This window comes from Furipterus horrens, unplaced genomic scaffold, assembly GCF_987537825.1.
Source record: "Furipterus horrens unplaced genomic scaffold, mFurHor1.1.pri manual_scaffold_4, whole genome shotgun sequence".
Classification (NCBI taxonomy): domain Eukaryota; kingdom Metazoa; phylum Chordata; class Mammalia; order Chiroptera; family Furipteridae; genus Furipterus; species Furipterus horrens.
The window spans coordinates 60,635,161-60,650,295 of NW_028327174.1; the positions used below are offsets into that span (position 1 = coordinate 60,635,161).

A 15,135-nucleotide genomic window follows, 5' to 3' on the forward strand; every position below is an offset into this window, starting at 1 on the left:
TTAGGAAAGTTATAAACCCTCTAAGGTTGGGTTTTTGGGGGGAGGGGGGTTCTGTTAAATTTGACCATTTATTTTCCAAAGATATTAGTATCACGTGGATAACCTATTTAGTTGGAGAGGTGTAGCTAGTCCCATCTTGTTTTTCTAAAAATATTATTTCAAAGAGTAATTGTAGAAGACAGGATGGCACTAAAGAGAGGAGAAACTAATCAATAGATTAGTCCTTACTAGAACTCCAGAAAATTTGTTTAATGTTAACACCTTCTTCCTAAGCTGTAACTTCTAACTAAGGTACAACTCTATTAAATTTTGACTAAACTGTACTATTAATTTTTTTCCATATTGTTTCATTTAGGTATAGTTATTTCAAAGAATGCCTCAGATTATTAATATTACAGAAATAACAAATTGAAAATTTTGCTGGTTTTCTGAAATAAGTAAAAATTCCTCTTGTGAAAATAGCATAAGAAGTTGACTTAGACATTTTCATTAATTGCTCAAAAATACTGAAAAAAGACATGATTAAGTATCTGGGAAAAAAGAGGTAAGGATCATTGATGATTGTGAAGAGGCTGTTTTCATGGGCTAGAAAACAAGCAGAGAAGAAACCAGAATCAACCTGATAAGGCATGAGAGGCTGAAAAAAATCAAATGGAAAACTAAGCCAGTAGTATTACTCATGCATTGTCCGTCTACCATCTGTGTTGTTCTGATTAACAGAATTCCAATTTGGTGACTGAAACACTAACTATAAACATAATCTAGTGCCATGTTAGTATTTTTGCAGCACTCTGCCTCTGAGTGCCTGGAGAAAGGGAGTACTTTATAAATAAAACCATTGCATACTACTTTCAGTTAGGATAAATAATAAACACCTAGGTGGCTCTGCAATATTCTGTTTCTGGTGTTGGGTTTTTTTTGGTTTTGGTTTTGGTTTTTGTCTTTTTAGTTTTTTTACACTATCTTGTTTCAGTATTGTACAATACCAGTTTAAATGCAAGTAGAAAAACTTACCATATACTTTAGAACTTTTAGAGAATAATTAAATCAAATTTGCATATATAATTACTAGATAACTAGAAATGGTAGTAGATAGACCTATTTGATTGAAAATTATTAAAATATAAGGAAATTTTTTTCATGTATTTTCATTTTAATAAAAATTATAGTGAGATTTTAAGTATTTATAAGTATAATAGTTGCTTCTTATTTGAAACATTAGTAAATTTAGTTATGACAGTTCTGTTTTGGTACTAAAAGAGGTATAGTTCACAGAAATTGAACTCTTAATGTTTCTATGAAAATATACAAATTTATTAACAGTTTTAACTTTGTTCAAATAGTGGAGGTAAGGAATTGAATAATTTTGGTTTGTGGGAATTAAGAGGATGGATCAAGGCCCGGCTTTTCAATCCTTGCCATTCATTCATATTTGAGAGAGGCTCTGGGTCCCTCGGAGTGGATGAAGAAACTACTCAGACACTCTCCATCTGAGGAAGGAAGGGAGGGGATTTTCTCTAGTGGAAAATTGCCCCCATTTCTTTATTAGCCAGGGTTTTTATCCACTTTTCACATGTGGAAGTACTTAAGGAAAATATGCAGCCCTTCCTCAAATGGTAGGGAGTGAAAGGGAAATGCAGATCAATACAGGGTTGAAACATCCAGGTATTTTACACAAGGTCAAAAGCACTTCCTCTTACTTAATTGTTCTGTTCTTCACATTTTACTGACAAGGATTTGAGGCTTTACAGAGAAAAACAGAGCAGGTTCCCTTTTCCTTAAAAGCCACTTTGTATTTCTATTCTATCTTTAAAATCCCCCGGAGGGTGGGATTCAGAGCAGGCCTGGGAGACAACCTGCGGGGGGGGGTGGGGTGGGGGGGCCTCCACACAGCAGTCAGAGTCTTTTAAACTAATGTCTGCTTCCCACATCTCCCCATACCTGTCTGTCCCCCACACATATTCATATATTTTAAATTAATAAACACCTTTAAATTGAAATATAACCTATGAGCTATAAATCTAGGGTAATATTCCAAAATCTGCAATTTGTTGTCATTTTTAAAGACATATTGAATTTTATAAAATTTTTCTCTACATTTTCTCATTTAATCTTGTTTTTATTATATTCTCATTAAGAAAAAGGCATTTATGACTTTTTCTGGGAATGTAAGTTTTGTGGTAATGGTATATAGCCCAACAAAATTACCTTGGATGCAGTTAAAGATAGTGGATCAAAATTGGAAAAGTAATGAGAACTGTGGGCATGGAGTTACATTCCTAGAGGTGAGAAACAAGAGGCATGTATGAATCATCTAATCTTTTCTTCCTCCAAACACTATACCCACTTTCTGTCGTGGAAAGTTAAAGTATGATCTAGTACCATGTCTCCAAGTTTTACCAAAGACAGCATGGTAACAGCCAAGTGCATTAACTGGTCCTTGATTCAGTATTTACAAATTTAATTGGGGTTAGAAAATTTAGACACTTATTTTATGCATAATGACTGTAATATAAGTGCAGAGTTTTCATGTAGATGCTTGATATTCACAGGCACTCACAAATAATTGTTGGGTATATTATTTCTTCCTTTATCCCCTGGTTTGTTTCAAAAAGTAATTTTACAGTAAACTGTGTAAGTCAGAGTTAACTGTAGGACTAGATACAGAAATCGGTACAGATGGAAAATGGACATAGTCACAATAAGATGAAGCCAGAGAAGAATTTCGTTGACAGGAGCAGTAAGGGCTTTTGTAGATATTAAAATTAATCTGCAAATGTATGGACTTTTTTTAGATTCTAATTCAAACCAGTTGTAGGAGAGAAGATATTTTGAGAAAATTGGGATAAAATTGAACATAAACTGAGTATTAGATTAGGACCAACAAGTGGTATCAAAAAAGATCTCTTACCTATTCTGAATGAATACTGTAGTGTTTACCAGTGAAATTATGAATGCCTGGGAATTGCTTTAAAATAATCCAGCAAAAACGTGGGGGAAGGGGGGCTGAGGAGATTATGACAAAACAAGAATGACAGAATGTTAATATTTGAAGTTGAGTGACTGATACAGGGCATATGAGGCATTGTGTATGTTTGGAAATTTCTGTAATAAGTTGAAAATAAAAGTACCATAATTAGCAGTCAAAATAAGGAACAAAAAATAAAGTTCTAAGAAGCAATCTATATATAAATTCCCTTCAACTTGCTTTTGTTTAGATGTAAGTAACTAACACCCTGCCTGACACAGCAGAGGCACATGTAGCAACTGCTTATGGAACTGAATTAATCTGTATCTCACAAACAATACAGATTAATTCAAGAGATATAATTTTTCCACAGATATAATTTTTTCTCTAAGAACTTATTTTAGTGTAATTGTTAAAATGGGGAAAGTTTAAAATTGCTCTTGGTTTTTTAAAGATAATTTTTGTTTTATAATGTTAGATTTTACAAAGTTGGGTTATGTCAGATTTGAAAATAATTATAAAAGTCTTTAAATAATTGTTTTGCTATATCAGCTTTCAGACTTAACCTCTTTTTTTGTTGTTGTTGTTGTTGCTCAGTATGGTATCAGATTTCCTAGTACGTTAAATATTCAGTTAATTTACCAAGAATAACTTTTGTTTTTCTGTTGAAGTAAGAAGTTTAACTTAGTCTTGAATTGCATGCTTTTCATTAACATATTGAGAATAGGGAAATTTAAATATTGCATTAAGTTGTCAGGTTTAATTTTCTCTATGAAATTATTTTACTACATATATGTTTTACCTTTTTTCTGTCTTGTTTAAAAGATAAATCACCACCTTTTATTACATCTGCCTCAAACTAGTAAAAATTAGTTAACACTAGGTTAGTTAAATTTAGTATCTAATCTATGATTTCATAGCTGTGTGTAATATTCTAAGCATTTTTTTCTCTTCTCTCTTTAGAAGGCCACTAGAGCAGAGCTGCTAATGAGGAGTGTAATATCCAGATACATCAAAGGAAGAGAGCTAAAGGGTTCAAGTTATAATCCACAGACTGACTAGGCAACTCCTAAAAAACCTAAATGTTAGCTATGTGTAATAGGTCAGAAGTGAAAATCAGAATAGATAAGTGATCAATAATATCTTTAACAGCATTTAAAAAGTTACCATATTTTAAAATTACCTGTGGAGCACATCCGTCTAATCTCCATGATACTTAAGAACAATCTATCAATGTTATTTATCCTGGTGCTTCCTAGACCTTGCTTTTTCTTTTACTTTATTCTCTCTCCTGCCTATACAAATGCTTAGCACACTACCATAATATAGTAAACAGTTAAATAACACTCGTTTATTCTCGTTTCTTTTCCAGAATCATCTTCCCCCCAACCTATATAAATTTAAACAATTCTCTCCCATCTTAAAAAAAAAAAAAAGCCATAAACTTCCCTCAAATATCATTCTTAAAATTTTCTTTTGACAGCCAGTTTCTTTAAAAAGGCCATACTGTTTCTTATTTTTTTTAACCTAATTTATTCCACCTCTCTAAAACTTTTTTTTGCTAAGTATCTTTTAAAGAATTTTTCTTAATTAGAATGCATTATACCACAGCTTTTCAGCCCTCTGGCTGACTGGCTCTCTCCCTCTCCTGTGCTGCCATGTTTGGTTGTGCAGGTGGTCTGCTACACAGCTCTTGAGCGTATTGTTCACATTGTAACCTACGTAAAAGGCTTTCCGTGGCACTGTGCATTATACTACTTCACTGATTCATATGCAGCTGCTCTTCTCACAGTTTAAATGCATTGATACTCCACAAATTTCCATCTGAGGACCTCTTCTTTCATACCATGATACACTCAAAATCTGCGGATGGACTCTGCTAATCCTGTTCCTTAGCTCAGACCGACACAGATGTGCCTTTCTATATTTCTAGCGGAGCTTTCTTCTAAATTTTACAGATTTCCTAAATGTCATGTAGGATTTATGTGAGATTGAGCTCAAAATCTTTTTAATCCATGTTCTCCCATCCCCTCAACCTAAACTGTATCCATATCCTGTCTTCTTTATTTCAGGTACCAGTTTGAGTTCTTCCTGTAACCTTGTTTCTCTTATTCAATTAGTCAGCAAATCTTACAGATTCTACCTTCTAAGCCCAAAGTTTCTAAATATTTTGTTCTCGGTACTCCTTTACATTCTTAAAAATTAGGGACCCAAAGAACTACTGTCTGTGGGTTTATATCTATTGAAACCTATATTTTAGAAATTAAAAATACATTTTAAGTATTTATAAATAATACAAAACTATTATATTTTGACATATTTGGTGAAAAATAACTTTTCAAAAAAAAAAAGATGTATGAGAACAGTAGAATTGTTTTACATTTTTGCAAATTTCTTTAATATCTGACTGAATAGAAGACAGCTGAATTCTCTTAGGTGCTCGTGCATTCAATTTACTGTGATATGTTTGGATTATATATGTAGCCTCACATAAATATATAGTTGGAATAGGGAGGTGTTTCAGATTATTGATACCACACCAGAACTCAACTGGTGGTGGTTTAATGATGAAAAGTTAATTGCAATGTGGAATTTGAAATCATGTCAATGAACTTCTTGTACTGTTACATTAAAATCTTCATGCATTGGAAAATGTTGATTCACTGGATAATGCAGGTATTCCAGATGATGGTATATATCATTATACAATACTGTTTAAAAATCACACTTGTTAAAACATCACCAGTTTTCTGAGAAAAGTTTGAATAGTGGGAAGCTATCAAACTACTGTGGCCAAGTCAAGTTTTCCAAAGTTGTTTTATTGGTAGAATTTTTTCATTAGCAACAAATAATTTTAAGTTGTTTTCCTTAAAGTAACAGGCTCCTTTCATGTATTTTTGAGAAAATGTCTGCCAGATAGCCTTTTATGTAAAAGAGTGAAAAGAGTGGGTGTCATGAGAAGAGGCACTAGTTTACTTGAAATTCAGATAATCACACAAGTCTTTCATGACAACCATGTTACTTCAGTATGTAGCAGATGTGCTTTATGAAAACTTCCTGATTTGTTATACAATATTAAAAGAACACAAATTAAGGGTCATGATTTAATAAAATAATTTTTATTTTCCAACACGGATATTATTAAGGGAAACTATTTTCTACTCTGGAGATGGGAGTGTAGTAAAGGATACAGTGATTCTAGTATATAGATTGGTACTACTGCTTTAATTCATGCTAATATGTCAGCAGTTTAACCCACCTTTTTTTTTTTTACACTGTCATTGCAAATATCCACCCATGAAAGAGGTCAGATAACATTTAAATAATACTTTGGTGTTACTGTGAAAATAGTTTTGAGCCCTGACTGCTGTTGCTCAGTGGATCGAGCACCGGCCTGCAAACCGAACGGTCACTGGTTTGATTTCCAGTCAAGGCACATGCCTGGATTGCAGGCCAGGTCCCCAGTTGGGGGCACGCAAGAGACAATAGCACATTGATGTTTTTCTACCTCTCTTTCTCTCTTCCTTCTTCTTTCTCTAAAAATAAGTAATAAAATTTTTTTTTTTTAAATAATTTGACCTCATAGATGGGCACACTGAAAGAATCTTGGAGCCCCCTAAAGGTCCATGGACTGTACTTTGAGAAGCGCTTTCAAAACACTCAAGACATGTTGCCCTTGCCACATCCTTTATTAATTCTCACCTTCATTATTTTTATAGTTTTTTAAATGACCTTCCAATCTCAAGTGTCTTTCTCTTCCCCAGGACTTACATTTCTAGAATACAAATCTGATTATGTTGATACCTTATTAAAATCTTTCTACTTGCCGTGACACAATTGGATAAAATTCAGATTCCTTCATAGAACGTAAAAGGTCCTTTGTTATCATACCTACCTGACTTCTGTTTCTGTCACTACATACTTTCTGCTCTTGCAGCCAAGCTGAATTTATTAATTCCCTGAACACAATATAATATCTATAGTTCAATACATTTGCATGTCCTGTACTACCTGGAGTACTCTCAGTTCCCACCTACCCTTCTGTGCACATAATTTTAGAATTACTGCATGTTGCTACCCACAAAATTTTATATTTTGTTTTAATTTTAAAATTATATTGTTTTATAGTTTTTTGCTTATGTGTCATTTTCTTTCACTAATTTGTGACCTGTTTGAGGTCAGGAACTGTCTGTCTTTGTATTCTTACTACCTACCAAGGGTGAGGCTTTAGTAATCATTTCATCAATGCTTAAATGTTTTAATTAATTTCATGGAAACTTCTAATACTATCCTTGGATAGAGTTGCTAATGAACAGTAAAAAGGCCGCAGATATAAAAAGAAAAAAATAATATACACAGTGAGGCAAAAGTAGGTTTACAGATATGAGTACACAAAAGTTTATTCTTGTATTATTATTCATTAATTATTGTTTTATTTTCCATATGAACAACTGAAAACCTACTTTTGCTCCATCCTGTATATGTACCTCAGTCACTTTATTGGATTAAGTAATGTATCTTTATTTCCACAATTTTTGCTGTATGTAAAATTCATGGGCACATTTCAGTTTATAACTATTCCTGAAAAGTTGTAATGAATTGAATTAAATATAGTTGAATAGGTCACATTTGAAAAATTAACCTCCTTAATTTATTATACCTCAGTGTCTAAGAAGTCTTGGCTTTTTTCTAATTTAGCATTCTAAACATAAAGGAAAAGTGCCTGGATACACCTGTATTTTTATTAATATTTCAAAACTAGTATATCTTAACAGAGAAGGAAAACTCTGACTCCAAAAAACCTCCGCTGCCTTGCGGCATACCTCTTCAGGGGAAAGGCTAAGGGAGTAAACCCCGACAGAAAATCCGGAGCCGGAGTCCCTAAGGCGGTTTGACGTTGTAGTCAACACCGGCAACTCCTGCGGCGCACCTGAAGCCAAGCTATATTGACTCCGTCTTTCCCTTGGATCCTTCAGCTGCGAAGAGAGGGGGGTCTGCTGCATGGGCAACAGCAGACCCTCCATATCACCCTGCCCAGGCTCTGTAGCTTCATCGCAAGATGTCGATTCAACACGGGAGGAGACAGATACCGTGTCACTCCCGAGTCGGACTGCACAGCCATTCTCGGCGGTGCAGATAGACTCTTGAGAAGCTACACCATCGTCTCTCGAGACGGACGGCTGCCGACGAGTATATCTTAAAATATTAGGATTTTAAAGTGACCTTTTAAATAGGTCCTCTACCTTCTTTTATATTAAATTTTGATTGCTTGTATTTTGTATCTTCAGTTTAATATAGTAAAATAAAATCTTGTAAGAGTCTTAAGAAAAGCACCTAAAATAGAAGTCTCATTTATGTAATCTACCTATACACAGCCTGCATCAACAATAAGAACCTTCCTCTAAATGATAAAAAAAAGCCCTGACTGGTGTGGCTCAATGGATTGAGCACCAGCCTGCGATCCAAAGTGTTTCTGGTTCGAGTCCGAGTCAGGGCGCATGCCTAGGTTGTGGGCCAGGTCCCCAGTTGTGGGCCAGGTCCTCGGCTGGGGGAGTGCGAGAGGCAGCCAATTGATGTATCTCTTGCACATTGATGTTTCTCTCCCTCTCTTTCTTCCTGCCTTACCCTCTCTATATAAATAAATAAAATCTTTTTTAAAAAGATGACAAAATAATTTAACAAAGATTTCATAATATATGTCAAAAGTTAAATAAAAATATTTCTATGTTATTGCACACCACTTATTCTGTATAATGCATTGCAAGTATGTAGATTTAGTGAAATCCAGTTTACTGAAAGCTGTACTGTACTTTCCTGCCCATTGGCCATTTTGTTGTTCATTAGCACCTGAGTAGAGGAAATAAAATAATTTTTAAAACCAATCACTTTGGGACCTCACGAATTTAGAATTTATGATGACTGAAATACTAAACTGAAAGTTATCTTTTTATAGACCATAGCTAGGTGTTGCCTAGTAAATTTAAATTGTTTACAAAATTAAAATAGAAATTAAAACCTGTATAGACCTCTGTAGTGGATTTGTTGATTATAAGTCAACTAATGCATTCAGAGAATTAGGTGGTTAAAAGCTAATAATTGATTAAAAGCTAATAATTGAGATTTCTGCTAAAAGATGCTAAATTAGTGAAGTATGCAACATATAGTCATATTTATGTCTTTTTTGTGTTTGTAAGTATAACTTTGGCCCAAAGTTACTCCTGGGATTATGTTTTGAATTCTTACACTATTCTATTTCTGTTCCTTACATTTTAAAGAATTGGTAAATCAGAGGTATCTCTGTGTCAATATATATATAATTAGAATGCCATTGTAACTACTAAAACACAAAATGGGTTTTATTTATATGTTTCCTTAAAAATTAATATTCTAATTCCATTCATTTAAGGAAATTATTGATTGTAATATATTCATTGTGGTTACCGGAACTCATAAATTAGTGTTATTGGGTTAGTAGATCTTTGGGAATAATATCAAGTTGTATATTTAATATCATAAATTTCTTTTGAAAGTAGTTCCCTTTGTACTAATATTTTTTATATAAAAGAACACATTCGAAATTGAAAACCAAAAGATATATAGTGATTTTGCTCATAAATCTGTTTTCCAGCATTCATTTACTACATACATTGTCATCTGTTGGTTCTTTTCTTTATTTCATAATTATTTTCAAAATTCAGCATTTTTATCTAATTTAACATTTTCATATTTTTAAAGGTCCCCAGGTGCATCCAATTTTTCAACTTTACCAAAGATCTCTCCTTCATCTCTATCAAATAATTATAACAACATCAACAACAGAAAGTAAGCACTGAATCTTAAGAACTCTTTGTTTAATTGATCGCCCTATTGTGGTTGCAAAAAAATCTCTTGTATCTAAAATTTAGGATAAAAGTCTTAATGCATTAAAATTGATATTTTTTAAATTACTAGTCAGATCTTCTAGGAGTAACTTCTCAGAAAAGAACACACATTATAAACTTTTCCTTGATTTAATACAGTGATTTACTAAAAGAAATAAAGCACTTTTAGAATTTTACATTCTAAACTACATATAGAAATCTGTTAGAAATCAGTTTCTTAGAAGGAAGATAAATTTCAGATGTCATTTCAGAACTAGATATGTAATCACCTGCAATATATAGTATTTTTTAAAAGTGTTCATCAGTGAAATACAACTGTAAAGCATACACAAGTTTTTACATTTATTAAAAAAGCAATCACTTTTTCTTTAAAACATTCAGAGAAACAGTTCCCTTGCCCCAACCTAAATAATATTCAGAATCTTGGTATTTATAAAAATGTGCTTTATTGCTGAAAGAAAAGAAGTTGAGAATCACTTGGGCCTTACCGGATCCCTGATCTGGTTTTATTACCTAGAAAATTGGCATGGTTTTTATTTTATAGAAAAGGATAAAAAGAAAGCTTTTATTTTAATTAGTTCGGTCAAATTATGAGAAGAACTTTAATCCAGATGTGAGTATTCTCTTTTTATTTCTTGGTTAAATACATTGTGGTTTATGTATTAGGTTAACAGTATTATGTAGCTGAATATTTGTACTGCTTGTCTAGTTCATAAATGGCATCTGATTATCCCAAAGAGTAAATTCAAAAGGACTAAACCTATTTGTAAAATACTTTTTATAATAACACCGTTCCTTGAATATATAGGTTTAATTAGTTTTCTCTTAAAATTCATATTTAGGGGGAGCATGGGAGTAATTGATGAAATTATTTTAACATGAACCTGGATTTTAAATATATAAGAATAGCCAAAATAATTTGGAAAGGAAATATAATGAAAAAAAGAGTCACCTTACTAAATATCACAACTTGTCATAAAGTTACAAGAATTCTAACTGCATGGTGCTGACCCAGGAATACACTTTCAGATCAATGGACTAGAAAAGACTGCCCAGAAATAGACCTTTATATATAAATGAATTTAGTGTAATCAGAAAGTGTTCTAAGACTGATGGAGAATGGAGCAAGTTATCCTGTAAATGTAGGGAAAATTGAATTGCTATTGAGAATTTTTCTTTGAAATTTAAATTAAATTACTCTTTGTCAGGTACATATAAAAATTAAAAGGCAAATAAATGGGAAAAATACTTGTTGCAAATGAAAAATTAAGGGTTACTATTCTTAATACATCAAGTTCTAAAAATCAGTGAGAAATTTTCTAAGACAATTAGAAAAATGGGCAAACAATACAGCTAGGCAATAAAAGTAAAAGAATTAAAATATATAAACATTTTAAATTCCCTAGTAACTAGAGATATGTAAATTAAAACAAAGATCTCCATCCACTTCCTCCCAGCTCAGTCTCATTGGGAAAAATTAAACAATGAATATCTATTATAAGGATTGTTTGGTTGAAGTATTAGTTCAGCTTTCCTAGAGAAGAGTTTGCCATATGTATTAAGAAGATTTAAAACATTCATTCCTTTATTTCAGTAATTCATTAAAAAATATGTGCACCATAGTTTAATAATATAACAATATATTGTAGTGTAAAAATGAAATATGAAGACACTGAATATCCAGTATTGCAGTGTAGTATGTTCTTTTCTATTTAAAAATGTTTATCCACAGATAAGAGTAAAAGGAGATATTTTCCTTCCATCTGGTTTATGTTTTATATGAATAAAGTTATCAAAAGTAATTTTTATAGGAGATAAAATATTATGTTCCTACAGTTGCAAATGGCTCCCATATTTACTATAAAAGAATTCAGTTCCAGGTAGAACATGTATTTACTTATAGTTATTCTTTAAAGAGATTTTTAACATTGTGTATAGACTATATTGAACAGGGATTGTATTTTGACTAGAGTCTCTATGTTAGTATATGTGGTCTGATGTGTTTTTGTTTTTGTCTTATTTCCCTCGTAGTAATAATATGACAGTAAAATCTGATCTCAAAACCTGTAACTGTAGAAAATATTGAAAGGAAGTGGAGTGTTTTCTTATTTTTTAAAACATGATCAACTAACTAATAACTACTCCTGTAGTTAAAATTTTAACTATTTATATATGTCTATTTTAGGCACTAAAATAGTTCTTTCATATTAGGAAACCTTAAGCAAGTAACTACTGCAGTAACACCATGCTTAAAAGTAAAGCTTACCTTTCTTAGTAAGGAAGAAAATTTAAACATTTATAATATGCAGAGAATTTTTTCCCATTTTCAGAAAACTTTGTCATAATGATCTAAACAATTCTTACATAAAATTTATTTCTTAATTTTCCATTCAACTTCTGGACGTAAGTAGCAGCTTAAGACTTCAGGTGGAAATAGTGTCATTTCTTTAATTAAAAATATGTAAAATGGGTAATGACCTTTTTAGATTATGTGCATTTTTGAAACTATATTTGTGGAGATATTCTACAAGTAAAAGTATATATCAAAGTCAGTAGTTTTAACACAAGTTTATATGAAATGCATTTACAATTTTAAGATTTGGATTAAACTGATAGAATACTGATATATACCATTTTCGTTTCCAGAAATAAGAAAGTTAGTTATAAAGGTAATAACAAAGTAAACTTGTAATTATTTATGTTTAATAAAGTTTTTATGGAGGATTAATATTATGAAGAATCAGAGTCTGGAATATTGTTTGTTTAGCCTATGCAGTTATTTTACCTATTAGTTCCATACAGCATTTGTTCTTGCCCTGATTATAATTTACGTACATTTTTAATATGTACTAAATTCATTCTCTTTTTGTTTCCTGCATTTTTCTCTTGCTACGTTTCCCTTGATACAATACTGCCTTAAAAAAAAATCCTCTTAATGTATTTCTTGCCTCAACTCTTGGCATTCCATATCAGAACATTTCTGTTTTTCTGTTAATTCATTTAAAGCTTTTATTTGAAATGGAAATGATTCCCTGTAAGAGATTAAGCCAGGAAAAGGACATGGATTTTGGAGACTGCCAGAGTAGCTAGCCATCTGGCTTTTAAGAAGCTACTTGCTACAAGCATCATTTCATTAACTGCAAAGTGAGAATAATTATAGTTATGAGGGTTGAATTACAGTTGTATGATGTTTATAATGTCAAATGTAAGTGCTAATTGAGAAGTCAGTCTTAAATTTGTGCAGAAAGGGCTCAGTTTTACAAACGTTACATTTTTAATTATATTTAAGGTGATAGAATTATAACAGAATTAACCTAGTATAGCATTTAAATTTCCATTAAGATTAATGGCAACTATACTTATTTTAGAAGTAGCATAGCTCTATAGGATGAAGAACTAGTGTACTCTTTACTTAGAAAAAGAAAAAAAGCAGAAATATTCATGAAAAAAATATAAGCTGTTGTTCTATGTACCTTGTCAAAGTATTTTAAAAACTGCTGGTTTTGGTATTTCCCATTCCATACTTTGATACTTGGTTTAAGTAGCACATAAAATGTAGATTATAAGTGACCAATCTAGATAGTATTAAAGCATTTTAAGTTCATCAGTTTTTGTCATTGTACATCTAAACTATCTGAATCTTTGAGAAAGGCTTATACTTACCCTGTCACTTAAACTAAAATGTAGAAATTCTTTAAGGATTCAGATTTAAAAGATAAAAGCAAAAACTGCATTTGTAAATAAGTTTTTTGTTCATTTCTCAGTAAATAGGAAAAGCTATTGCAGCAAATCTCATCCTGTTGCCACAAAGAAGAATAGAGCTAGCTTCCAGCATCCATTTGTGTTATGTGTGGGAGAGACAGATATCTGAATATACACTTATGGAATAAGCATGTAAATGTGCTTTTAGTCTTTTCACTTGCACGCATGTGTATATGAGTATGTGCATGTGTGGAGGTGTAGGCATGAACGTGCATTTGGGTATACCATTCCTGTACACTCATAGACTGCTTAAATTTTATATTTTAATTCCCAGAATGTATGTGGGTTTTTTAATGTGTAGAATGCGTAGAAATATAGGCCTTGCCTTTTTCTTAGATATAGGAGACCTTAATTTTTAGCACTTCTTTTAGAAGTTTTTCTAAAAAAAACACGATTCGATTTTTTTGTTGCATGTTTTTGAAGTTAGATTCAAGAATTCAAATAATCAGTCATTGAGTGAATATATATTGAATTGCTAATATCTGCCTTATACTTTATTAATTACTGGAAATATAAATTATTAATTATAAGGCTAATGATCTGCAAAAACCAGAAGATGCTTAAATTCTATTTGTTTCTTCCCTTTTTTTTTAAGTTTAAACATGCATATGGCTGTAAGACTAGCAATTCTGAATTTGATGATCAAGGTTGTATTACTTTGGATGCTGCTATTTTGTTTAATCCCAGGGTGGATTGTTTTTTTAGTCGGGGAGTCAGTCTTTTTGTTTGTGATGGAGCGGTGTGTTTTCTTAAATGCAAAAATATTAGTGGACTGGCACTGAGTGTGTAATTTTGGTTGATGTGATTTTGTGTGTTTTACCTGTTTAGCTTGTTGGAGTGTGTTTGTGTGTGTGTATTTACTAAAGGCTTTGTTAGAACATCTGTGGCACAGTCCACTTAAACTGTTAAAATAATCAAGTGGGAGTACAGAAGCTACAACTTCTTTGAATTTAAAAGGAAAAACAACTTTTAAGAAATATCAACACATTGCATCCAATTGAAATTATCATGTTTATTTGTAACAGTTTTTTATATTTACTTAATTTTTGTTCAGATTTGTACTAATGAATAAAAAAATTGAAAGTATACTTTTGAATTATATGCAAAGTATCCATCATAAATATTTTACAAGATAATCTGTTACGTATTAAGGTATAATCCATACTTTTTCAGAAAAGTATTATTTTTATTGCATGTAAAAAAAAGGGGGCAGCCTTGACCAGTGTGGCTCAATCAGTTGGGCATTGTCCCTTAAAGCAAAATGTTGGGACCAGTCAACACATGCTGAGTTGTGGGCCCAGCCACAGATAATTGTTTTCCTCCTTCTTTTTCTCCCCCCCTTTCCCTCTCTAAAAATAAATAAAATTTTTTAAAAAGAAGAAAGAAACTTTAACTTACTGCCTTTTCTGCTTTTTTCTAAAATTACTGCATTATTCTGACAAACTAAAAGAAAGAGAAGCCAAATAATACTGGAATGTACTTGCTTAGAATCATTTTATTTTTGCATTCCTGTTCTCTCCTGAC

The 15,135-nt window shown here is 31.9% G+C and overlaps 1 protein-coding gene across 2 annotated transcripts in view; it reads left to right on the top strand.

The window, feature by feature from the left end:
* USP15 (ubiquitin specific peptidase 15) overlaps positions 1-15,135 on the top strand; it is a 111,154-nt gene that overhangs the window by 55,446 nt on the left and 40,573 nt on the right. Inside the window, exon 7 of one of the 2 annotated variants that reach the window (XM_090273544.1) lies at positions 9,704-9,790. The exons of the other annotated variant lie outside the window; for it this stretch is intronic. Coding sequence (XP_090129670.1) covers positions 9,704-9,790 — 87 coding nt within the window. The remainder of the gene's footprint in view (positions 1-9,703; positions 9,791-15,135) is intronic. 2 annotated transcript variants of the gene reach the window in all.